General features: G+C 42.8%; 1 protein-coding gene across 2 annotated transcripts; it reads right to left on the bottom strand.

The window, feature by feature from the left end:
• Positions 1-871: 871 nt before the first annotated feature.
• On the bottom strand, positions 872-21,120 carry LOC144728629 (cell adhesion molecule CEACAM2-like). 2 transcript variants are annotated; one of them, XM_078608188.1, is made up of 6 exons: positions 20,795-21,120; positions 10,955-11,227; positions 9,660-9,944; positions 7,792-8,076; positions 6,411-6,519; positions 872-3,067 (listed from the first exon to the last, which is right to left on the bottom strand). In XM_078608188.1, exons 1-6 carry the CDS (start codon positions 20,877-20,879, stop codon positions 3,058-3,060), a joined length of 1,047 nt encoding a protein of 348 aa, XP_078464314.1. In that variant the 5' UTR covers positions 20,880-21,120; the 3' UTR covers positions 872-3,057. The 2 variants fall into 2 exon arrangements, with proteins under 2 accessions (XP_078464314.1, XP_078464313.1); XM_078608187.1 differs by having other exon boundaries at positions 872-5,540.
• Positions 21,121-26,622: the final 5,502 nt, after the last annotated feature.

A 26,622-nucleotide genomic window follows, 5' to 3' on the forward strand; every position in this document is an offset into this window, starting at 1 on the left:
TGTGTTACCTTACCCTGATTTTTTTTTTAAAACGGTTTAAACCTATACCAATGCGAGCGAGTCAACAATCATTGCTGTGTTATCACAGGACATTGACAGCACGCAGGGTGTCATTTTAAGATGGCAGGAGGGCGTTGACAACTGCCGATCAGTGGAACTGCGTGATAAGAGGGGTGTTTGGCTGTTGCGCATTTTGTCCATGTATGCCTGTTTAGCGCTTTTCGCACTACGTAGCCAATCGTGCTAATCGGAGGTATGGGGAAAAACAACAAACTAAACACAAAAATCAGTTCTAAAGAAATTAGTTTTCAAACGTCCATAGCAGTCTGGGAGAGAGTGATTGGTTTTTTTGGGCAGGACTGAGCATGCCTCATTACAGCATTCCATGAGGTTAGACCAACACGCTGGGCAGCAATACAGCAAGCGGCTCGCTATGGTGATATACAGCACAGGAAGGACAGTCACCCTGATAACGCTCGTACCTTGTCAACGGTATTGGTGCTGCTTCCGAGCTGTTTGATGGGGCGGATGCGATGTGGATTGCCAAAACCAGCACATCGCGCACGCCGTACAATCTGGTGAATTGGTACGGGACGAGTTGGGTCTCACCCAAGAAGAGTGGACTGAGTGATGATAATTTCATTTAATAATTTCATTTTAGAGAGCGTCATTCATGCAATTGCATCCCACAATGCTGCACGTCAATTATCCGGTCCCTTATACAGATAATGCAAAAAATAAAACCCCTAACTTAGCTAATCAAAAACAAACGAATACATAAATAACGAGTAGCAGTCCAACGACCCAAACATAGCCATGCCATAACACGCTTCTTCCGGTTTGTTGCATTGAAATAACTTGGTGAGACAGATTCAAAACTATTATTAAAAACGTTTATTTACAACAGTAGTTTATATACAAAGTCCTCAAATTAAACACCGCAATCTTCGCATGCAGCAGCAGCAATATATACAGTACACAATTAATGAAGTATCACACCACCAAAAGACAAAGATCCCTCTGTATAACCTTAACAGATTGTTGGGGCAAGCGAGCACCTATGAAGGCCGGCACGGCACAAGAGGGGGTGGGTGGTCAGCACCACGCCCGGCCACCTTTGTCTCCCCAGTGGCGATGTTTACTACACACCGCACCAGGTACTCATTTGAGGCTGAGTCGACCTAGGGGAGGAGGCCCAGGACCGGTTCAGATAATCGTCACTGGTGTCCCCGAGACGCCTTCCCGAGCGCACGCATTGCATGCCACAGTTTGCAATCTTAAATTGTCTCTAGTTGCTGGGCCTTTGTCTTACATTAAGTAACACGTTACATTCGGAACTTTCGTCTAACATTAAGAAACACGTTACATTTGTAACTTTTCTATAACATTAAGTAACACGTTACATTCGGAACTATTGTCTAACGTTACATTAAGTAACACGTTACATTCGGAACTTTCGTCTAACATTAAGTAACACGTTACATTCGGAACTATTGTCTAACGTTACATTAAGTAACACGTTACATTCGGAACTTTCGTCTAACATTAAGTAACACGTTACATTCGGAACTTTTCTCTAACATTAAGTAACACGTTACATTTGGAACCATTGGTGATTGGCTCTATACCTTCAAATACTTCCCAAAGTACGATCTTAACCGCTTGTTCCATATGCTCCGACAAACCGTGGAGTAGTGACACAGGACGATACACCTCAAGTATGTTTCTATATATATAAGTTAATCACATCTACATACCTGTCAACCCATACGGTTTACCCCGTATTCTTGTACAGTTAAATTTAGTTTTTGGGTCCATACGGCGTACAGCCGTTTCAATACGGGCAAACATGTTTTTTGTTGCCTATTTGTTTGTGTTTCTGCCTTGTGATGGTACTTTGTAGGATGAACGTTGAGATTTATAAGGCCACGAGGTGACCAATAAGGTGCTGTTACTTATTGGCAATGGTAGACTCAGACTATTGACCTATCATCTCATAGAGTCCCTGGCACATAATAATATGCTACACAGTGGCAAAATGCCGATTTATTACTAATAAACCCCAATTAGGGATTTAGATCGGATCATTGGGGGGGGGGGGGGCACGTGCCCCCCCCCCCACCCAGTGGGTACGACTGAAGTTTTTTGCTACCTTGGGTGGGTACTCATTTCCGAATATTGGTCCATGGACATAAGGAAGTGATTTCCCGCAGCCATACATCCATCACAGCCATGCCAGCTTGCTGACACAGCGAAGCCATTGTTCACTTCAGCATAATGGTTAACCCTGCCATAACCCAAACGTGCAAGCACTGTAACAGAGCAGTTTAATTCCTGGCTTTAAAAAATTGATCAGTTCTAGGCGACTGTCAAGAGGGGGGGAAAAAATCTAAACAGGATACTACCAACGCATCGAGGGACCCATTCTAGAAGCCAATCGCCATCCTTTCCTTTCATGATTTGTACATTACAGTGAAACTAAAGTTAAGGACTGTTCCCTGGGCTGAAGTATTGAATATCCCCGCTTCAACACATGTCTTTTTTTTAAGCGAGATGGTACATATTATAATGCAAATATAAAATTGCTGATTCATAAATCCTATTGTCCATTTCATCTCCCTCCCCTTTTGATTTGATTCGGAGTGTGTGCTTTACAGACATGTTCCTTTGACTTTTCTGGGGAATTCGATTTAAGGTGATTATTCTAACTCGGGTTTAAGGATACCCATTTTTCCCCCATGGGAGAGATATTGTACAGCAGTTGTGCTGGAGATTGTTATAAGTTCTGTATTTTTACTGGCTACCATAATTTGGCTGCTTTACATTTCCACATTGAGCTATAATTAATTTGTGGACAGGTTGCTTCTGAAAAAGAGCTGTATAGCTGAGTGGGTCTTACCTGGTAAAATTAAATAAATAATATTTTCGTTTTAATTCCAATGAGACAATCGCCTTTGTATAGCGTGTTCTGTCGCAGAATGGTTTCTTTTTTGTTGCTCTTTTTTTGCAGATTCATGTTGCTCTGCGTTTTAACTTGTGTACTACTTGCTGTTCAGTTTATATGACCCTACACAAATACACAAATACAGATTTACTAAATTGTATTATAATAAACTTCAATCCATCATTCTCATAACTTTAACCAAGCCAGTACGGTGGGTTAATTCACTGATGGATTCCTATAAACTTCTCAAGCATTCAGACAGTGATTTTTTTTACGTACAAAATGTTGTTTTTACAGTCCACGTAGTTGTCGTTTTCCTTATGCACATTTAAGATTCCAATTGAGCTGTCGGTGCCTCGGCATGAGACGAGCACCATACAAACCTTCCGCAGCCATCGACGCAACACCTCGTGTCAATTGGTACTGGAAGTTCTGATGGCATGGCTCAAAGTTTTTTTTACGCTTCCATTTCACCTGTATCCCCACATATTCTTAGGTTTTTTCGGTAAAGTCACGTAGGTGAAAAATTAAAATTAATAAAAGTTTAACAAATATAAAATAAAAATCACGACGTTTCGGAGGCAACACAAGCTTCCGTCTTCAGGTGGAACCGTCACAGCACGATAGCTGTATCAAGTGATACAGCTATCACAACACTTGATACAGCTATCGTGCTGTTACGGTTCCACCTGAAGACGGAAGCTTCACCTACGTGACTTTACCGAAAAAACCTAAGAATATGAATCCTTGCAGTCACGAAAGCTTCAAATCTAGAATGTATCCCCACACTTTAGACGCTGCTCCAGGACTTTTAAAATATCCGCAGTGGAGCTCTCGCTTGATTTTTACATCAGGATTTCAGTGATTCTCAACCTTTGTTTTGTATGCTGGAGCCTCGATCAAGACTACTGGTCCCCGTGTCTCCTCCCCGCCACAGCCCTCCGCCCAGTTGCTATGGCAACAATACAGATAAATCTCAAGTTCATGCCTCTTGGCAATGTGGAGTTATCTTCTTGGTTCTTTCGGTAAAGTCACGTAGGATGGAAATAATAAAAATAAAACATAACAAAATAAATTTTATATTATAATAATATATTATATTATTTTATAATGTTTTATTTTTATTATTTTATTATTTCCATTCTACGTGACTTTACCGAAAGAACCAAGAAGATGAATCCCTGCAGTCACGAAAGCTTTAAATCGAAATTTAATGTGGCGTTAATAAAGTATCTGTCCCTTCCGGCTAAGGGTGGGGTGTGCGAGCCACGGGTTGAAAGCCGTTGATTATGCGTTTCGTGTTGGGTGTTGCATGGCTGAGCTGATAGGGTCCCAAGATTTGAAGCTTTCGTGACTGCAAGGAATCCTGATAGGGTCCCCACCAGTAACTTAAGGCCACTCCACAGTATTCAGAAATCAGGCCACTGCAGTGTTCACGTTACTCATCTGGATGATGCACCAGCTTGCAAGACGACAGGAGATTCAAAATACAGCCGTCGATTTTCACAAACTGACAACAAAAGCTGCACGAGCAATCCTGTTCTGATTCGCAAAGAGGCCTTTTGGGGAAACAAATACCCACATTCGTCTCTTCACAGAGAGCAGCCCCTGCAGTGGGCTGGAGGGGCCTAAGGCCCTCTGCTGATGGCTTATCACCTGCTCTCTGGATGTGCAGCTTTTGTCATCCGCACCATCATTATGTAGTATGATTATAATGTTTTAGCTTGTTTACGCAGCAAATAGTCTCAAAACGGGTTTTCAGGAGGGTCCTGCCAAGTTCTTGCTGCGATGTGAAATAACAATTGAGTCGTAATTTGCCGGTCTATTTTCACCATTGGGATGTTTGGCCAATACCATTGACGTCATATTGCTTTTAGCTTCTGAGATGAAACCGGAGAACCCGTGTGGGAAACCCTTGCAGAGGGAGAACGTACAAACTCCACACGGAGAAAGGCGCCCCGTGTCGGAAACAACCGCTAGGATTAAGTGTTACGGCTGTGCCACGCTGCCACGCTTGTTAAACACAACACGTCAAGAGCAAAAAAATGGAAATTCTGACAATACAGCAGAGGTCGTAATCGGGTACCCGATACTCGTACCCTACCCGATACCCAGCTACCCGTACCCGGCCGGGTACGGGTAGCTGGGTAGCCGTTTGCGACCCTGGTGCGGCCGGGTACGGGTACGGGTAGACCGTGAGTCACTGGTGAGTCACTGTTTGTCACTCATTTCGGGTAGGGTACGGGTAGGGAACGAGTACCCGTACCCAGCCGGGTACGGGTACGGGTATCCATTTGCGACGCTGGTGCGGCCGGGTACGGGTAAGGAATCAAAACCCGTTTGCGACCTCTGCAATACAGATATCAACGGATTTCAGTGTTACAAATCTTCCCAAAGCATCGCTCACAGAGCAAAGTGGTTACTCTGCCCTTCGTGCCGAGCCTCTAAATCAAAGAAGAACACGATTAGCGAATTATCTTATTGGAATGTTGTAACCCTCCCTCTTCCAGGATCTCATGCTGTTTTCAACATTCACACTAATTCTTGCTTAGGCGGATGTTCGCTTATTTTTCTTATCTGCTTAAGAAGGTCATATCTGTGGCAAAAAACAAATCCAGGAAAACACAAATGAAATAAACATGCTTTTCAGTGATATAAATTACGTGTCATTAGTACCAACAGATTTGGGGATACACATTTTTCTTTTTTTTTACCATACCAAAGTATTAATATAGGATTCACATATTTAGGTGCCTAGCAGTGTTCGCTTTAACCATTCATTATATAGTTCTTACTATTTAAATTGGAATAGGAGCTTTGGGGGAAGCAGTCATCACACTTGGCAATCCCGACCATTAGCTTACATTCGTGGAGGGTGCTATCTGCTGTTTAGCCACAAATGAAAACTCAACGAAATGGCTTATCACGTGGAAATTTCTAGCAGGTAAATACTCTAAATACATGTTTCTAAATGTGGAGGGGAAAATCCACGTGACCACGAGGAGAACATGCAAACTCCAAATATACAGCAGCAGGCGTCACGGTTGGGATCGAACCCACGACCTCCTGCATACCAGGCAAGGTAGTTAACATCTCACCACCATGGCACCCCTTGCATCAGTCCTTGAGACAACGGTATTTCAATCCACACTGACCAGTTCATGAAGTACCGTCAAGGGCAAACAAGTATATCTAGACCAGGGGTCAGCAACCAAATTAACGAGAGGAGCCATTTTTTTCGAATTCGGTAAGAAATTCAATATTTAAAGAGCCACAATGCACGTGAATACGAGATGGCCCTCAATACATAATGTCACGAAGCAGTCCTTGAAGAGCCGCAGGTTTTGCCAACCCCTGATCAAGACTCGGACTTCACCGTCACCCACCCCTCCGTTATGTTTCGGTTGAGCGCATATTTATGAATCGTGGTGAATGGTTCGTGAGAATGTGCTTGTGGAGGACTTACGATCTACTGCGTGTCAACTTGCGCCAGAGCAGCATGCCTCCCAGCCCGCCTGCTACCGACAATGCAATGACCGCTAAAGCGATCACGATATAAATAAACCTATTTTCAGCTGTGAAGGACAAACGAGAGAGAGAGAAAAAATCCACCGAAAACATTAAAAGACATTTTTGTTTTAACTTCCATGCCGACGATATTGCAGTAGTTATTTATTTCACCGTGTGTTTTTAGATTTGCTTTTTCATCATCGTCGTCATCATCCGTTTATCCACTGCCGGATGAAAGCCTTCCTAACCTATACCGTCACCATCCCCCGTGGTTCTGCGATGGCACATTCCATCACCTGTCCACGAGTTCATCACCACATCGTGTCTGCGATGGTCATCATCTCAGGGGCGTGCTCTCCTTCGACTGCCATACCTTCACTGGTTTATTTCATCAATGATCATCTCTCCTACCAATATGCCCTACCGAGGTCCACCGACTGTAATTTAACTTAACATTGCATTATCCTGTGATCCATATATTTGTCAATCACCATGTGGACAGGAGTGACTCAATAGTAGATTTGTTCCACCAGAGGAATTTCCTCACATCTCTAAACTAAGGGGTATTGCCTACTGCAATGATTCAGGCTTGTAAATGGGAATCATTCTTTCCATTAAGCTGTTGCATCAACACAAAAGTATCACACTGTATAGCTTCATATTTCCGCGGCCACAATAGGCAGTGCTTGACCAAGGATGATGTGGATCTTCTTTGCAAGGCTGTGACTCCAAACTCCAAACCATGGACCACAAAATGTCACACTGCCTGAAACATGATTTTAAAATGTGGTGTATCTGTAATTCAACTCTCAAAGCATTTGAATGGCCAAATCACTCCAAACTAAATGTTTTAATGGTTGCTCTACATAAGCCACACAAAAGAATCCAAACTTTCATTTTTGAATAAAGCAACTGAAGATATGAAAAATCTGTATGATTGTGTTAATGACAGTGTCTGTCCAGCACTTTAAGACAGAGCTGCACTTGCATTCACGCTGTTTCACAAACCTATGACCAGATCACCCGGAATGCGCCCAATCCCATTAGATTTCAGAAGCTCAGCAGGCGTTGAGCCTGGATAGCATAGGGCTGTGTGGATACATCATGGGCAGCAGAGGGCAGTGCAGAAAAAAAGTCAATCGTACTCTACGTCTTTGTCCCTGCATCTATAATTAATTAATTTATGGCGAGCATGGTCAAATAAAGTAAAATAACTCGCACAATGCCGCACAATGTGGGGAGTCCCTCATCCAGCAGTGGATGTACAACAGGGATGTTGTTGTGCACGTACATGTGGTGTTCGTGGATGGTTGCATACAGCAGTGTGAGCAACCTACACGTGACGCTGATCTTGAAGACGTTGCTGCTTTTACTGCCCAAATGGTTCTGCACCGTGCACTGGTATTCCCCGCTGTCACGCCCTTGGATGTCCTTCACCAGCAGGGAGGCACCTTCTTTGGAGAAAATATTCCTCTCTTCCACCTCAATGATCGGCTGCCCATTCTGAGTCCAGTTATACCATTGCCCCGTGCCGTTATCGTGCGAGCAGTTCATAGCGACCGAGTCTCCTTCTTTAGCCTCCCCTGTGCTGTTTGTCGTGAGCGTGGGCACGGAGACAGGAACTGTGGACAGGGAGGGACACACGGGGTGAGCACGTTGATAGATGCACTGCAGTGACAATTTGCTCGGCTAGAAGTAATCATCGGCGCGAGATGGGACGCTGCAACTCTGCAACATTGGAAGCGTCAGATCAACTGCTCAGGTGAGGGTTGCGTTATACAACAATGGGTTATACAGCAATGGGTCATACAACAATGGGTTATACAACAATGGGTTATACAACAATGGGTTATACAACAATGGGTTATACAACAATGGGTTATACAACAATGGGTTATACAACAATAGGTTATACAGCAATGGGTGATACAGCAATGGGTCATACAACAATGGGTCATACAACAATGGGTTATACAACAATGGGTTATACAACAATGGGTTATACAACAATGGGTTATACAACAATGGGCCATACAACAATGGGTCATACAACAATGGGTTATACAACAATGGGCTATACAACAATGGGTCATACAACAATGGGTCATACAACAATGGGTTATACAACAATGGGTTATACAACAATGGGTTATACAACAATGGGTTATACAGCAATTGGTCATACAACAATGGGTCATACAACAATGGGTTATACGACAATGGGTTATACAGCAATTGGTCATACAACAATGGGTCATACAACAATGGGTTATACAACAATGGGTTATACAACAATGGGTTATACAAACTTGGGTTGACGCTCCGTGAAAAAGGTGTCAGTTTTAACTAAGGCTTAATTTCTCATGGAATCTCTTCAAGGATCATCCAACCACCTCCCCCCCCACCCCCTAGACCCTGCTCCCCCCGAGAGAGAATAAGAGAAAGAGGGGTGGGGATAGGGAAACATTTTCCAGAGATCAGCCCCAGGCAGCTCCGGCAGAAATGTTGTCATAACCGTAGCCCTAAACACCAACACCTGGTCCTAATCCCTAAAGCTTAACCCTCCTACACAAAAGCTAAAGAAATGGAGTTCTAGCGTATGCCACCAACTGAAAGACAAAGGAGTGGGATGTAATAACTGACAAGTACGACCCAAGGAAGGCAGGTCATTGAATTAAAATCTGGTCTATGGTAGGATAAACATCTGTGGGGACGGTAATTCCGGAGTCTGGGGTTCTTTCCCTGCATCTGTGTGCACAGTTGTCACTCCCAGTGAGAAATTCCACATTCCTATGGTAGCTCCTGTATTCCCACCAAATCGTTGCAGCTTCGCCAGGCAGTACTCGATGTAACTAACACTGGATAGTTTAGAGGCTGTCGACTACATGAGGCACTCTTACAGTACATACACGGCAGTGACTAGAGTCTCATAAAAAAACAAATCGACTGGACACGAACTCAGAACCATCGGGAAGAATATAACCCACAATCAGGTGTTGAAATCTGCTGTACGTATTTTCGTACGAAACACTGACGATATACGTGAGGGGAAATTAGATTTAAAAAGGCACACGTTAAGGATATTAAAAGTATGGATTTGAATGATCCAAAAATGCCATGGGTATTTAGGCTTATATTTTGGTATTGACAAAAAAACAAGAAAGTCTGCTGAAAACCCAAAAAACATCTTTCACACAGTACTTACCCTCAATGATGATGCTGGCTGACATCTCGTACAATTGACTGTCCATTTCATATTTGCCTTTGCAAGTATAATTGGTGCCATTTCGCGGTTCATTTACGGACAGAACATTGGTGAATTTGTTGAGATCAGTATCCGAAGTCCACCATGACCACTCCAGCGTTGGATTGGAAACTGCTTCACAGGTGAGAGTCAGTGGACTTTCCTCTGCGACGAACACATGCAGTAACTTCTCATATCTCTGTTGAGATGCGTGGCCTCCCATTATTTTCAAGTCCTGCGGTGGGTCTGCACACAATAGACGTAAAAATTAACCCGTAAAAACAAAGTTTTTCACTATAAATCCTTTATATGCGTGGCGGCTAGAGTTCTCTCGTCCTCTGGCTTGAGATGGCTGCCACCTATGGGTCAGATGATTGCCTGCCACCATTAAGCAATTGGTAATTCAATATAAAACATTTTATCCTAAAAAGTGTAAAGTTATGGAATTTTTTTTTCACGAAAATAAATTAGCTCGATTGGATCACGGGAAGTGGGTTAAAAAAATGACCGAAAGATTTGCACGGTCGTAAGCGCGCAAGCATGCAAGCAAGCAAGTGAACTTAATATAAAGGATTTAAAAACGCATCACATTTTGGCCTCACAAACCGTCACGGCCAAAGTACTGGTTGTGTGGAACTGTTAAGGCTTCCACGGCAAGTGATGGAGCAGTTGTGTAAGTGGCCAGGTGGGTCAGCAGCAGCTCGCAATCGGAAGGTTGCGAGCTCAACTCCTGCTTGGGGGTTTTAATTCAGCCCATCATCGCTGACTGCGGTAGATAAATTAGTACCACTTCGTGTGGGGAGTGGTTTTCCTGTGCAGTTTCCTTCCTGCCATAGGGACGTTAATTATCCAAGAGGTGAGTTTTCACCTCAATGTTATTATGAATTCTATAAGGGAATGAAATTCTTTCCTCACTGGAAAAACTCTCAAAAACAATCGCCATTCAGCATTAAGTGCATACGTGAATATGGTAGAGTTAGCGGTATGAATTTTGGAGCGTTTAGTCATTTCCTTTCCATTGCTAAACTCCTGTGTAGTGATTCTGGAAAGCGGTATCTTTCAGAGGAATATGGTGAAAGAGTTTGGAGCTTACGTGACTGCAGGATGATTGCTTGTGTTGCAATCGAAACGTCGTATGTTATTATTTAATTTATTATTTTATCTTTATACGTGACTTTACCGAAAGAACCAAAAAGTAATGGTGAAAGAGCTGAAGGAACGCCTTTCTCTGAGTGTCAGTTTGCTGGGTTACTCACAGTAAATGTCAATGGTCTTGTCGTTTGCAAAGCTTGTGCCAACGATGGAGCACTTGTATCTCCCATTATACTTCCTGCTGACTGACACGATGCTGATGGTTTGCTTGTTGTCTGAGAACTGCTGCTCTGGGATGACGATGTTCGGTGGCAGCTCCCAGGAAAAGGTGGAATTTGGATTTAAATATCCAGACGAGTTGGTACAAGATATGGTAAAGTTGTCGCCCTCGAAAATGTTTTGTCTAGACGTACGTATTCTCAGTATGACATCACCATCTGTGAAGAGAAATTAAACGTTAGTCTTTCATAGGTCGCCATTATCATTGTCGTCATCTTTTAGCCTCCATCACTTTTAGGAGTTCTAGATTTGAAGCTTTCGTGACTGCAAGGATTCATATTCTTAGGTTTTTTCGGTAAAGTCACGTAGGTAAAACATTAAAATTAATAAAAGTTCCACCTGAAGACGGAAGCTTGTGTTGCCTCCGAAACGTCGTGATTTTTATTTTGTTTTACTTTTATTAATTTTAATGTTTTACCTACGTGACTTTACCGAAAAAACCTAAGAACACTTTTAGGAGGTCTAAAATGCAAGGAATGCACCAGGCATCGTAATAAGTCAGAGTTAATTCGGACTATGATGCCTCGGCTATATTCCCACTTACCAGTGTGCAGGTATTCACACATAACACTATGTAATTCTGAGGCATTTTCTCCTCTGCGTGAGTAAATGTCTGCACTGACCACGTGGGTATTTTTGGTCACCTCGATATGCCAATACTACAATATATCATACGATATATTAGTCATAAGATTCACGATAATTGTATCATTCGTTTTGCAAAATTATTACATCAGTTTTACTGTTGCACATTTTACGAGGAAAAGATATATTGACAAATATTTTATTATGAAATGATAGCAATTAAAGTTCACAATAATAAAGGTCCCAAAAAATATAGCTTTTACCCATTAAATCAGTGCTTCGTGGAATATTTTTAGGCTACATTTACAGCACTTTGGTTAAATAACATCATTTTCTGGAAGCCTCTTGAGTTGTACGCACTATAAAATGTAACGTTTAAATTATTAAAAGACGAAGAGCAAGCTTATTTATCCTGAGCGACCTACCGTTTAATAACTTTTCAGCAATATTTTAATTGTACTATAAGCCACATGAAAAGCATGCAAACGTGGCAATTATTAGGAAGCCACTGGAGCTATGCACTTTGAAATCTAGATTTAAAATTAATTTCTTTAGAACTACTTTTTGTGTTTAGATTGTTGTCCTTCCCCCGCACCTCCGATTAGCACGGTTGGCTCCGTACAATGCGAAAGAAATTTCGATTTAAAGCTTTCGTGACCGCAGGGATTCATCTTCTTGGTTCTTTCGGTAAAGTCACGTAGAAGGGAAATAATAAAATAACAAAAAATAAAACATTCAAATGCAACATAATAAAATACAATTGTATTTTATTTTTATTATTTCCCTTCTACGTGACTTTACCGAAAGAACCAAGAAAATGCGAAAGAAGTTCAACATACATACATAACATACATTTTACAGAGTTAAGGTAACATTTTAAGAGAAATTCGTCATTCGATGGAATTGAATACCTTATTGTATTGTTAAATACCGAATGCCGTAGCAGCAAACCGACATTAGACATTCATCGCCACCTTCATAGCAATTAGCGTACATTAGTGGAAGGCGCCTCACAAATACATGTAAATTATGATGACGATGACACAACACGTGACATTTACTCAGGGCTGTCTGTTGCTTTTGTTTTAATCACAGTGGGCTGAGCAAAGGGTTATAATAACTTTGGGAAAATAACGATGTGAGTGATTGCCAAATTTGAGCAGTGCCGGCAGGGTAGGGGAACAGAAGGACATGCTGCGACACGCAGTGCGCTGGTTGGACACGGTGTGCATTAGACAGAAAAAAAACATCAATTTTGCTGCTTCACATGGCCAAATCCGGTTTGCCAGTCTTCTTTTCGTAATAAAGTTTTTGGGTTAGACCGGCGAATTGCCCGATGATGCTGGATGCAATTACCAGCGAGACGTCGTACTCCAAAAATTGTAAATGTTGTGGATTCACTCTTCAACACACCGCTGGGCTAAAGTAGTGAACGATTTGTCTTTTGTCAACGTGACACTTTTTTGCTGATTTCCCATGTCGGGTGGTGGAGGGTTACGACACATTTATAAATAACGCAATTTAACCCAAACAACGTTTATTATGAATAATATTGGTTGCGAAAGCCTACAACGTGTTAAACAGTCTTCTTTTTGCTCTCTTTTCTGAATGACAACTGCAGTCGATGATCGATTATATTATCCGGCGGCTTCGGGGGAGGAAGAGGGTGCCGGATTTCCTAAAACGCCGGATAATTAATCACGAATCATCATTGAGAATAGGTTTTCCCCTTTTTTCTGGCAACAAAACAGTTGTGTTAAGATGTTAAAACACCAAACTGAAACCTTTAACAAGGAATCATGTCTGCATTAACCACAATACTTGTGGTCAGAATGCTAACCAAAAACATACTCTGATAATATATGCATTTGCTTTGAAACTGATCTAACACCGCTTGAGACTAGGCTCGAAAGAAAGCTGTCTCTGGTGTGGACCAATCAGTTTCAAAGACAATGTATATATTATCAGAGTATGTTTTTTGTTTGCATTCTGACCACGAGCATTGTGGTTAATGCAGACATGATTCCTTGTAAAAGGTTTCAGTTTGGTGTTTTAACATCTTAACACAGCTGTTTTGTTGCCAGAAAAAGGGGGAAAACCTATTCTCATATTTTGGTACTGGCAAAGGAGGTCCCATGACGAATCATCATTATTTAAATTAGCTTACTTTTCATATTCTTGCGTGACATTATGGGTTTTTTTGTGTTTAAATGTTTTAATATTATGTGAAATTGGCATTAATAAACATACAAAAGGACAAGAATAAATATCCTGCTCTAAAAAGTTACCGTATGTACTGTACTACTTCCAATCTCGAAAACGCTGCACGGGGTGCTGTATATACGTGCATTGTTTAACTTGTACGTAGTGTATAATGTCCCGTTTATAATATTTGACACTGAAGTCGGGCATAGCAAATGTTTGTGTTTGTTACGCACGTGGTATCGATCGTCAGACTGCTTACAGCCATTGGAGCGGTTTCGCCGGATCGGCCCGGGACCACCGCATAATGTTGGAAGCAGCCGGATAATGAATCGATGATCAACTGCAATGTGCTCATCCCCGTGATCTCAACAAGACTGGTTACCTCCTGCTACCTCGCCTGAAAACGGGCTCTTTTTAAGCAAAAAGGCCTCTCTTGATGTGCACGGCCGAGATGAGAAATCCCACACCGTAACAGCATAAATATGTTTATTTATAGTGTCGTTTATTTTTAAGATGATGGATCGTGCGAGTAATTTGCTTCGCTGGGACATTGCTTCCTCTCTTTGCAGTGCGATAACATCGTGCTGACAATGCGAAGTCTTCCCTACTCACTGTACAGCAAATGCAAAAAGCACAACAAGTAAAACACAGCGAGAGCCACTGCAGTTAACGTCTCATCGCAAGTTCCTTTTCCACCGAGCGACAGCCTCAGCGTTCGCATAACTCAGGGCCATAATAAGAAGGGGCATTGCCTGAAACGTCCCCTATGATATTCAGTATATATCTTTTTTTTTACCTAAAAGGCCACAGTGCTGTTGAGATGGGGTTTATACTCTTATGTTTTTTTTCTCACTTGATACAGTATATTTAGCTGTGACGGTCCCACCTGATGACGGAGACTTGTGTTGCCTCCGAAACGTGGTGATTTATTATTTTATTTCTATTATTATTTTTATTTATTTTTATTTTTACCTACGTGACTTTACCGAAAAAACCTAAGAGTATGAATCCTTGCAGTCACGAAAGCTTCAAATCTAGAAATCAAGAGATGGGTTTTTTTTATTGAAAGAATTAACCAAGCTCTGCTCTGCTTAGCTTCCAAGACCGAATGAAAACGGTTACCTTCAGATTGTTTTAGTCGCAGGCAAACAGCGCGCAACAACACGCTATGTGTGTTGCGCTATAATTTAATATCGACCCTTTTTAATGGCCACTGAAAAAAGATCAAACCTGGGGGGGGGGGGGGGTGGAATCTTCCTCTGTACAATTAAAATACTTTAATTTAATTACCACCGCTCTCAAGTGTAGCAGTGCATTTCTCGGAAATTGGCTCAAAATTTTTAGTTCAGTTTTTCATTTATTCGGTATAGCCCTGTGAGCCATGCGGCTCTTGAAGTGGGTGCAACCGCAACAAACAAAAAACAAAAACATGAACAAGATTTACAAACACGTGGTGGGGCTCGTTGTGCGTACGAGCCAAACCACGGTGGTAAAACGGCGTGGCCTCGGTTCGAGTGCGGCATCGCTGGGGAAAAGCGACTTGGCTCGCATGCCAATGAGCTGCTTGGGTCACGGGGTCACGGCTCTGGAGCGCTGCACACTCCCGAGATGTGTGTTGAACAAAGTCCTTTCGTGCCGCACGTAGCCAACCGTGCTCACCGGAGGCGCGGGTGAGGGACAACAACTGAGCACAAAAATCAGTTTTAAAGAAATACGTTTTCAATCTAACTGAGCACAAAAATCAGTTTTAAAGAAATACGTTTTCAATCTAACTGAGCACAAAAATCAGTTTTAAAGAAATACGTTTTCAATCTTGATTTAAAAGTGCATCGCTCCAGTGGCTTCCTAATGTCGGAAGGAAATGGGTTCGATGGTGAGCCAAAAGCCGCTGCTAGATGTGTAAAAGTGGCTGTTTGTTTGTTTGTGTGCAGCTGCTACAGTCGGGGATACAGTTGGTACATCAACCAGTCATGTCAGTCAGTGGACCAGAGGTCGCAAACGGGTTTTGATTCCTTACCCGTACCCGTACCCGGCCACACCAGGGTCGCAAACGGGTACCCGTACCCGGCCGGGTACGGGTAGCCGGGTATCGGGTAGGGTACGGGTATCGGGTACCCGGTTGCGACCTCTGCAGTGGACCCATGGAACTTGGGTCTGCCCCGTGACCTCCTACCAGCGGGCGTTCAGCACTTCACGTGGCCTCAACGTGCACATAGCCTGGCACATGCGTCGTGGTGATGTCACCGCCACTTAGTGGCGAATGACGGTTGTTCTTGTTGTTGTTGCAGCTGCTAAGGGCAGTGATACCTCTTTTGAGCCAAAAAAAAAGTTGGAAAACGGGAGAATCATAACAGAATCTCAATATTTATACTGGAGGAATCCGATTAGCTATAAAGCTTTTGCCCACGGATATCCATGACACCACTCCAGAGCCCAAGTTGTCTGTCCTTCGTGCAACAGTTTGCAATCCCTGTCCGTTTTTATCTGTCTATGTCATGGCTCTGTTTGTTTTACATTGTTCAATGTGCATATGCTGAACTTCTTTTGCACCGTACGTGACCAACCGTGCTAACCAGAGGTGCAGGGAAAGACAAAAAACTAAACACAAAAAGCGGATCTAGATAATGTATAAAATCGTATTACTGTTTCATGAAATATTATTCGTTGTTTTGGCGCATAAAGGATAAGGAAATAAACATACTTCTGTTAAAATATGACACTGTGGAACAATCTGTTTTGTCCCTGGGTAGAAAGTTTAATTTCCTAATTTCTTATGCCTCAAAAGTACAGAAAATGGCTATTATTCCCCACAAACTTTGCTTTTGTGACCAGGATGGTGATATTTAGAAATGTACCTATTTTCAATGAGAAAACGTGGTGTGCATTTGTGTCATTCCTTCACATAAAGTCCTGGTCACAAAAGCAAAGTTTTTGGGGAATAATAGCCATTTTCTATACTTTTTTGGCATAAGCAATTAAAAAATAACACTTAGTACCACCCAGGAACAAAAATTGTCTTACATCGTGTTATCATAGACAATGCAAATATTATCGCAGCATGTTTGTTTGCATGTTCACCACAAGTACGTGTCGTTAATTCAGACTTGATTCCTTGAAAAAGGTTTCTATTTGGTGTTTAAACATCGAAAAACCTGTTTTACTGCCAGAAAAGGTAAAACCTATTCTTTATTTTCATACTTTGATACTGGCAAAAAAAGACCATGTCTCCACATTAAAAAAAAGTATTTTTTGTATAGTCCCATCAGCCCATTGATCTTGCAGACCAATGATATCCTCCTGTAGCATTTGTTTTATCAATCGAAATGGACCAGAGTCCACAGTCAGCCTAGCTCTAACGTAGCGTTTCTAGCCATTCCTCCACCCATGCAATTAAAATATAAACGTCTCATTCCTATGTTTAAATATTGGTGTGTGAATTTGCTAAGCTAAAGATTGATTCCGAATAATTTAGAGCACTCTGGTACTGTATTCCACTGCTGAATATCATGGATCGATTTTTATTGAAGGGACTTGAAAAAAGCCATTGGAACAACATCTTCTGGGGCGGTGAAGTGGCCTCACGGTAGCTCGTTTGACATTTTGTTTCAGCGGTTCGAACCCAATGGCCGCCCTGGTTATATTCTGCGAGCGCATTCACGGAAAACGAAACGCGCCGTCTCCTTTCACAGTGGACGTCAGAGATCCCGTGACGTCATTGGCACCTCCAATTCGTGGCACGGTTGGCTACGTACGGTGCGAAAGAAGTTCAACATTTGCACATACGTTCGCAATAGTAGGCCGTTGTGTGAGAGTGCCATGGTCCAAAAATCTGATAAATAACCTTCAAATTACTCAATCGGAATAGACATAGCAATCTCCCCCCCCTCCCCCCTTACTGCAAGAGCTGACAGAACCCTCCTGAAAAAAAAGTCGTGAGACTCAGCTTGGCTTTCCTGGATAAACAAGCGAAACAATATTTCACTGCTAGCTGTAGGATTCCAGATTGAAATATCATCCCGTGATACGATCCCGACACTAATTAGCAACTAAAACGGTGGAACTGCTTGCGACCCGCCAATCATATGACTGAATTTTTTTAATTTTTAAGCAGAATATCCGGTACAATTCATATCCTGCAAGAACAGCTTCCCCTCATTGTGAAGACATTTGGGAGCGACATAGCGGCTTCACGGAAGACGTGCTCGTGACCTCATTATGCAACTTGTGCGTCCTCAATAGGTGCTCGCATACAAGAGTCCATACAGCGATGCGTATTCACACGTTTCATGCATATTTGCGTTGTACAATACGACCAAATAACCTGTCAGGAAATTCAGAAACTCCCATTTTCAATTACTCTATTTAATAACCCTTTTAATTATTCCGATACAGTACTGTACTGCATTGTTTTATGAAAAAATTGCAGGTTGTATACCAATACCCGCCATTCGCCACTAACTGGCGGTGACGTCATCACGGCGTCTGTGCCAGGCCAGGTGCACTTTGTGGCCACGTGAAGTGTCGAAGGCTCGCTGGCAGGAGGTCACGGGACAGACCCAGGTGCCATGGATTGGCTGCCTGAGATGACTGGAAGATGCATCAGCTGTACCCCCTACTCTGCCAACTTTCAGCATTTTAGCCTTGTTGTGAGCGTTGGAGGGCGACTGCCTCCAACTGCCCAGTAGCGTCCTTCACGAGCTTCCTCCAAAGAGGCCGATCTTGACACCACTGGTACCAGTCTTCGGAAAGTCCACTCAGCTCCACATCCTCCCGTAGCGCATCAGTTCCATCTCTTCTCCAGCCTATGTTGTACCCGTTTAACCCCCCCCCCCCGCCAAACGGAAGCTACTTGGCATGCGGTGGCTGGGCATGCGGGCTACATTGACCCACGTTTGTAGGTGAAACAAGGCCAAATAATGTCTGTCATCCTCCATCTTTCTTTTGATTGTATTTACTTTGGTCTTTCTACCAGCTTTAGCCTTATTGTGCTGTCTGCGTTAAATAACAGCCCACGGAAGTGCATATCACAAAAGCTTAATTTAAAATCTGGTGCACGTAGTCGGGGGCAGCACTTTACCACGTGGTGTGAATAGCTCGAGAAATGTTTGTTTCATGATGGTGACGTTCATTTGCTTCACATATTTTCAATTCCCAGTAGATGTAATTTAGGGGCGCCATAGTGGCGAGCTGTTAAATACCTTGCCCAGTAGGCAGGAGGTCGTGGGTTCAATCCCGACCTCTGAGGCCTGTATATTTGGAGTCTGCATGTTCTCGTGTGGATTTATTTCTGGGTCCTCCGGGGTTCCCCTCCACATTTATAATCAACATCACGCGTTTAGAGCATTTGGCTGAAGCAGATTTCCACGTGATAAGCCACTTCGTTGAGCTATCAGTCGTGGCCAGGTCGCTTCTGAATAAGAGCTCTATGGATGGTTCAGTGGGCCTTACCTGGTCAAATAAATAAAATAATATAATTCTGCTACATAAAGTGAAGAGCCAATGTGTTTTTCCTGCTTTTTGTTTTAAACATAACACTCTGGTTATGACGTGCATCTTTGTGAAATCTAAAACGTATTTTATCCCACTTTTTTAATTGAGCTCATTGCATTGTACAGATTGTCTAATTCACCATATCCTAACCACACCACAGTCAGTCAATCACCCACTCTCATGTTTATTTTGTTTGGTGCTAAATCAATTAGATGAACATCATTCATAAGGAGGTATGGAGATGCGAGTTACAGATAATATCCACACGTCTTGTTATCTACGAAAAATCCTCGAATCACCTTCGGTCCTATTCCCCCAATTATCCGCCGGGTCATCTAGGAATGTACCCATAAGTAATTGTGAAACGGTTTCCAATTACCCATGTTTTTTAGTGAATAATTGGAGTTGAATGTAAAATGTATCCTAATTATCCATGATTATCCGCAAAACATTTTCTCCCCGGATAAGTAGAATATAATTGCGGATAAAGGCGCGAAAAATAGGACCCATAATATTGGTCCGCTACATCACAACGGATAAGAGGAATTATACTGCATATTCTGTACCGAGGTGAAAACAAAAACAAGAGGTCAGAAAAAAATCAGCGAAAAACTAGAAAACATCGTTCAAAGTAACAATTTAGTGCAAATGCATATGCGGAGCAGCACCAAAGGCTAATTACACGAAGGCTAAATTAATATTTAGGCGTTTAAGGTTTGCGAATATTCAGTCAAACCTGCAGGACATGGTTCTTCATTGCAAGGCCTTTGGGCCACTAGTGGCCCCTGGTGGCCTTTAGTGCGGCCCCCGAAAATACACAACGAGTGAGAACACCCCACATCATCATCATTATCGTGCTGTCAAACCCTCAATCGTTTCAAATGTGTGGCGGTCCTCACATACGGATGTCTTATCGGCAAAAATGCCCCCCCCCTACCCCCTCTGAACATCAGTCAAGAACATTGCTGTGTGATGACAGACGAGGGTGGCATGCACGACAGTCGATGTTAAACAAAGTTTTAACAAACACCTAACGCCAAACAGAATACGTAACGATGCAGTCTGCATGCGTGCGTCCTCCACGCATTTACTTTTTTGTTGTGCCAACGTCTTTCGTGCGTCCGTGTTACGAATTTAGAAGGTTGCCCGAAGGCCTTCCAAGCCAACCCCGGACGACACTAACGGTGGCTTCTGTCCGGCTCAGACCTCATCGCAACCTTTGCAGCAGCAGAGGGCGTTGGCAGCAACGTTCGCGTTGCTCCTTTCTGCTGCTCTCGCTCTCGCTCGGAGCGGACGAAACGAACCAAACAAAAAAGCAGTCGCCCGCTAAATCGACGCATTCGCCGTCCCAAAAATGGGCCATTAAAACGTCTCCTTGACCGCACGTCGCGGTCCGAGGCAAGTTGCATGTTTGTGAGAAGCACGCGTTGAAGACGGTTACGTACTCTGCGCGGCGGTGAGGGTGGTCGCAGCGACGAGCAGCAACATCGACATCATCGGTGTCCTCATCATCATCATCTTCGTGGCCATCGTCGTCGTCGTCGTGGTGGCGAACGGCGGCGAAGTGGGAGACGCGCGCACTGCGAGCTCGGAAGAGAATGAAGCGAAGTTGCGCTCGTGGTGAGAGTTAATAAGGGAGGGAGGAGGGCGTGTGGTGGTGACGGTGGTGGTTGATGCGGCGACTCACGTCAATCACCACCTCCCACACGACGTCGTGAACGTGCAAGAGAGAGAGGGAGAGAGCGGGGGAATTTTTTGAAACTCCATGCCAAAATGAACTCGTGATGGAAAGAACGGGGTTTGTACGGATGAGTGATATTTGATTGCGAAAGGCAAGTTTTATTTATTCATTTTCGCTGCCTAGACACCGTGACTTGCAAACAATAGGCAGTCGTGTGTACGCATATTTAACTTCTGCGTGTTTAACTTCTACGTAGTTAAATAGGCTACGTGTGTGTGGGTATATTGAACCTCTTTAGCACCGTACCGCAGGTCTCGGGGCTGTACAGTATATGGGAGATTGGTAGATTAGCGTCGCTTCAATGTTCACTTGAGGAGGAATTCAACTGTGACTTGACTTTGGACAAATTTAGTTTGGTAACTTGAAACAGCGTCTTCTTGTCAGCTTGATTTATTATATTTACACGGTTTTAATCCTTGCAGCAACTGGTTATGGAGAAATAAGGTCTCTCAATACCTGCTGTTTAGTTAAATTCTATGCAGTGGGGCACAAGCACAATTAAGTAACTCAACACACTCATCAACAACGCTGCCTTAAAATGAAACAAAATAACAAATATATCTGAGAAACAAATGGTTGGTGTTCAAGGTATTTGCAGAGCAGTGGTTCTGAAAAATGTTTTGGCGACTACTTTACCCCCCGTTGTTGAATTTAGTTTCAACCGAGTAACCCCTCCTTGCCTGCCCCAACATGGTTCTCAGAAATAATACACCTGAAAATTTTAACCAATTGTCCGTTTTGTGAGGTAATGCTTAACTAGCGAGTAACTGTAAGCGAATAACAAAATTCAACGGAATTGAGGCACACGTGACGCAATTTGAAAACTACATTGCTTACGATCAATGAGTTTAGAAAGGTCTTTAATGTCGATTTAAAGCTTTCGTGACTGCAGGAATTCATATTCTTGGTTCTTTCGGTAAAGTCACGTAGAAGGGAAATAAAAAAAATATATATTGTTTCCCTTCTACGTGACTTTACCGAAAGAACCAAGAAAATTCTAAATTTGAAGCTTTCGTGACTGCAAGGATTCATACTCTTAGTTCTTTCGGTAAAGTCACGTAGGTAAAAATGAAATTAAAATTAATTTTACTAATTTTAATTTCATTTTTACCTACGTGACTTTAAAATTTACTTTATTAATTTTAATTTCATTTTTTCCTACGTGACTTTACCGAAAGAACTAAGAGTATGAACCAAGAAAATGTCTTTAATGTCGTTCTAGATTACCACGTGAATTTACATTTGATCGTATTTATTTTACATATGCGTGATTATTCGCCAGTGACTCTGACGTGCGATATAATTCCACACGTTTATAAAACACCTCACGTGTAGCCCCCTGGGACATTGCCAGAGGTGGGACAAAGTCATTGTTATGCAAGTCCAAGTCGAGTCGCAAGTCATCAAATTCATGACTCGAGTCTGACTCGAGTCCAAGTCACATGACTCGAGTCCACACCTCTGGACATTGCCACGTAACCAGAGGTCCGCGTCGCCCCGGCTTGTTGAGAACCTCTTGTGTAGGGCACTCTAATAGCTAATAGGGGGCCGTCCATAAATGACGTCACGCGATTTTGGACGATTTTTGACCCCCCCCTCCCTCGTCACACGGCGTCACAAAAAGTCAGACCCCCCCCCCTCAAATATGACGTCACAAAGCTCTGCCCCCCCCCCCCAAATAAAACATGCTTCAAATCGCTTTAAACTATTGTCATTGTAGTGCGTATTTAATGTGGCGCTGAACTTTGATGTTGTAGGAGAAAACATTTATTAAAAAGTCTATTTAATAAAGTAGAACGTGTTGTCTATATTTATTTTAAGTTGCGCATTTTGATGTGACGTCACATTTCTCCCCCCCCCCCCTCGTCACAAATGTCTGACCCCCCCCTCCCAGGTGCGTGACGTCATTTATGGGCGGCCCCTAGGTGTTAGCAGCGTGTCTCTGACTGCCTCTTTGTGGCTCACTGTACGTTCAAGATCGACTTCGCGTTAGAGGGACGATGTCACTCAGCCGTGTGAATGATTCCGCCGTAGAGAGATCGATCGATCGGTCCGCTTGATCACCAATTAACACCCTTCACCAGCCGGGTTTTCTGGAAGATTTTGCTGATTTTGCCTGGATTTTTTTCTAGTCACTTTTAGATGTTTTCTTGTTCATGTTTTTGTTTGTTGCGGTTGCACCCGGTTCAAGAGCCGCAAGGCTCACAGGGCTATACCTAATAAATAAAATTAATTGATGTTATCATCACATACTTATCGAGCTTGTCTCGTTGCTGCTTCGTAGTTAACATCGTAGACAGCACACGAGCACAGGTTGTTTTTTTACAAAGGCACAGACATCCATGAAGTGTGTCTCAGTTGTTCACGGCGAGTACACGGTCCCCTGACAGACAAGACAATATCACAAGTCGCATTGCATTCAAGTGCGCCTGTCAAACCCGCGCATTCATCTTCAGACATGAGCAAGACCCAATGCGTATTTACTGAGGTGGCAACTGCGTTGTTTGTTATCGCCACGCTCTTCCCTAACAAGGGCTGTTGCTGTATCCGGCTCCGGCTCCCCGCTGTTGTTTTGGGGTTTTCCCAACTTGCTTTGTAAATTTTTATTTAAAAAAAAACCCCCCAACTTGGCTTCAATCCAGGAATGCGAAAGGGACTTTCCGACTTCTGCAATGGATAACCGTCGCGACGACGACGTCTGGCTGTTCTGTGAAATCGACGGTGCAAACGCAGGGATACTAAAGGCCCCATGTCGCAGTGTTACACGCTATCGTCCGAGGTCGAGAGAAACCAGACTCTTCCTGTGGTACCAAAGTTTGTTCTCTTTTTCTATGGAATGCTCTTGAAAACTCCTTGATTTTATCAACTCTGTAAAACTTCCAAGGCACGGTGCAATGTCAGGGAACAAAAACGTTAAGCATCGTGCGCAGTTGTTTTTGTTATTGTCTGTGCCTTTCAGTATTTACATACCAACAACAAAAACTCGTTCTCAAATAAAGAGACGTTATCTCCATCACCTGGTATGGAGGAGGTAGTGGTGGGTTCTAGCGGTTAGCGCTACGCTGCGCTACGAACCTGACGACCCGAGTTCGATTCCCACTCACGGCAAAAATCAGTGACGATTATCTGAACCAGTCCTGGGCCTCCCCTAGATCGACTCAGCCTCAAATGAGTACCCGGTGCGGTGTTTAAACATCGCCACTGGGAAGACAAAGGAGGCCGGGCGTGGTGCTGGTCACCCACCCCCTCGTGTGCCGTTCTGGCCTTTATAGGTGCTCGCCAACAGCACTTGCCCCTACAGTCTGTTACAGGCTATACGGGGATCTTTGTTATCCTGACCCTGACGGCTGCATACTCTGTTCTCGTGGTCGCTTTGAATTCTTCTCCCGTAGCACCAATGCATTTGTTTTTTAAGCACCAGGCTATGCTCACCTCTATTTCGTGGACTTGAGTCAGTAACGAAAGGTTGGTTATTCCCATGGTGGGTCTAGTGTCTCCGGAGTACAACCACCGTTCGACTTAAAACGAAATAGTACTTATTTTATAGTCCTCGACCAATTCCAAGTGATTTCCTGCTTAAATGAGCGTTGAGGTATTGATGGTGATCATCTTCTATGTACAGCCCTGCAGAGAAACCGGCAAAGATTCCGTATTCCTATTGCGGGGGCGAGTCTATCCATAGGGCAACCATTGTCGACTTCCCCAAAGGTAGTGCCCATTGAGAGGTGGAGCCGACCAACAACCATGATTTGAATTCGGAGGCCTTGGGATAATGGGACTGCTTGCTCTACCGCCGAGCAATCTACACATGTGTGCACGACTGGCCCCATAATGCCACACAAGCGCCCACTCTGTTCAAGTGAGAAATCGCGAGGAATACCATAGACGCGGCGACCGAACATCGATCATCGATCACCCCGTCTCCAGAGCAAAGACGCAACTGAAGTCTGACACACCAACAAGACTCCGTTTGCCAAATGGTCAAGCGAACTTAAATTAGACTAAAGAAAGGAAACCAAGCATGTATAAAGTTTCACGACTGTGAATTTTCAATGACCACTGGTAAAAGCTTGCCACAGATGTTCTAAATACTGTATGAGGGTATTTTTAGGGTAAGTAATCTGTGTTAAATCACATGACCTGCCTGCAATAAGGAAATGAAAAATGAATTGCAATACACTGTCAGCTTTAATGAGCATTTTTTATATTATTATTTTATATAATTATTTTATATTATTATTTTGTGTTCGTCTAGTTGACTACAAACTTGTAGTTGAGTCTTCGTTTGTGGATTTAATTTAAAAATCATCTGTGTCTATTCTCATCAAATAGAGCAGTCAAAACTGGAGTCCAACCCAGAATAACCACACTTTGATACGTTGGCATGGTCAAAATACGTTTTAAATAAAAGCGAAAATTCAGTTACATTAATCATATAATAAGCGTAATCATTGCACGATTAGATAAACATTTGAGAATGTACAGATAATGTTTATTCGATACATTAGATACATTATTAGATACATTAAGATATCATAGATTCGATAGTGCTCCGCAACAATGCACGTTTTCTTCAAATGCAGTCTTGTTTTTGCATTAAATAGGATGCCATCGTGTGTATAAAGGGCCCTTTACCCCATACAATCTCTGCTGATGAGAACCGGAAGGTGAAAACCAGTCCAGTATGATTTTTTTACACAAATTCTGGACGTTGATAGGCTACGGTAATATATGTACGTAGAGCTAACCGTGATAATTAATCTGAGGTGCGGGGGGAAGGAGAACAAACCAAACACAAACAGCAGTTCTCAGGAAATTAGTTTTCAATCCAGATGTAAAAGCGCATCGCACTAGTGGCGTCCAAATATCGGAGGGAAACACGTTCCAGACGGCCGCAGAGCCACTGCAAAGCCCCCTCAAGCTGTTGGACTAAAACCACTGTGGAAAGACATTGGAGGGCTTCTTTCAAATTACCTGTGGCAAGGATTCTAGATTTGAAGCTTTCGTGACTGCAAGGATTCATATTCTTAGGTTTTTTTCGGTAAAGTCACGTAGGTGAAAATTTTAAATTGATAAAAGTAAAATAAATATAAAATAAAAATCACGACGTTTCGGAGGCAACACGGAAGCTTGTGTTGCCTCCGAAACGTCGTGATTTTTATTTTATATTTATTTTACTTTTATTAATTTTAATTTTTCACCTACGTGACTTTACCTGTGGCAAGGAGTTACGATTGCGTGAATCTGATTAGAGTCAAGAGATTCGTGCCTTTAAACCAAAGCAGTGTTCTTTTTGCTTGTTTTGGAAATGTGATATTTTTTCACTTCTGCATTTTTTTCAATCTGATATCCCTCTAGTGTTTTAGGCTGCAAGGTGAGACACCTTTGAACGGTGTTGGCTGTTTGTGGATTTTTTTTTCTTTCATAAAAGCGAGATTCAACCATCTTATTTGAGCATCTATTTCATTTTAAACCACTTCCGCGACGAAAACAAATTCCACAAAAGACGCTCTTTGTTCCCCAGCATCTGCT

Source organism: Lampetra planeri, chromosome 29, assembly GCF_965212315.1.
Source record: "Lampetra planeri chromosome 29, kcLamPlan1.2.h2, whole genome shotgun sequence".
Classification (NCBI taxonomy): Eukaryota; Metazoa; Chordata; class Hyperoartia; order Petromyzontiformes; family Petromyzontidae; genus Lampetra; species Lampetra planeri.

Coding starts and splice junctions, on each gene's coding strand:
- LOC144728629 (XM_078608187.1), bottom strand. CDS start 20,879: ATGGCCACGAAGATGATGATGATGAGGACACCGATGATGTCGATGTTG. Junction 9,945..10,954: donor CAAGACCATTGACATTTACT/GTGAGTAACCCA, acceptor TATTGTGTGCAG/ACCCACCGCAGGACTTGAAA. Junction 6,520..7,791: donor CTTCAAGATCAGCGTCACGT/GTAGGTTGCTCA, acceptor TGTCCTTCACAG/CTGAAAATAGGTTTATTTAT.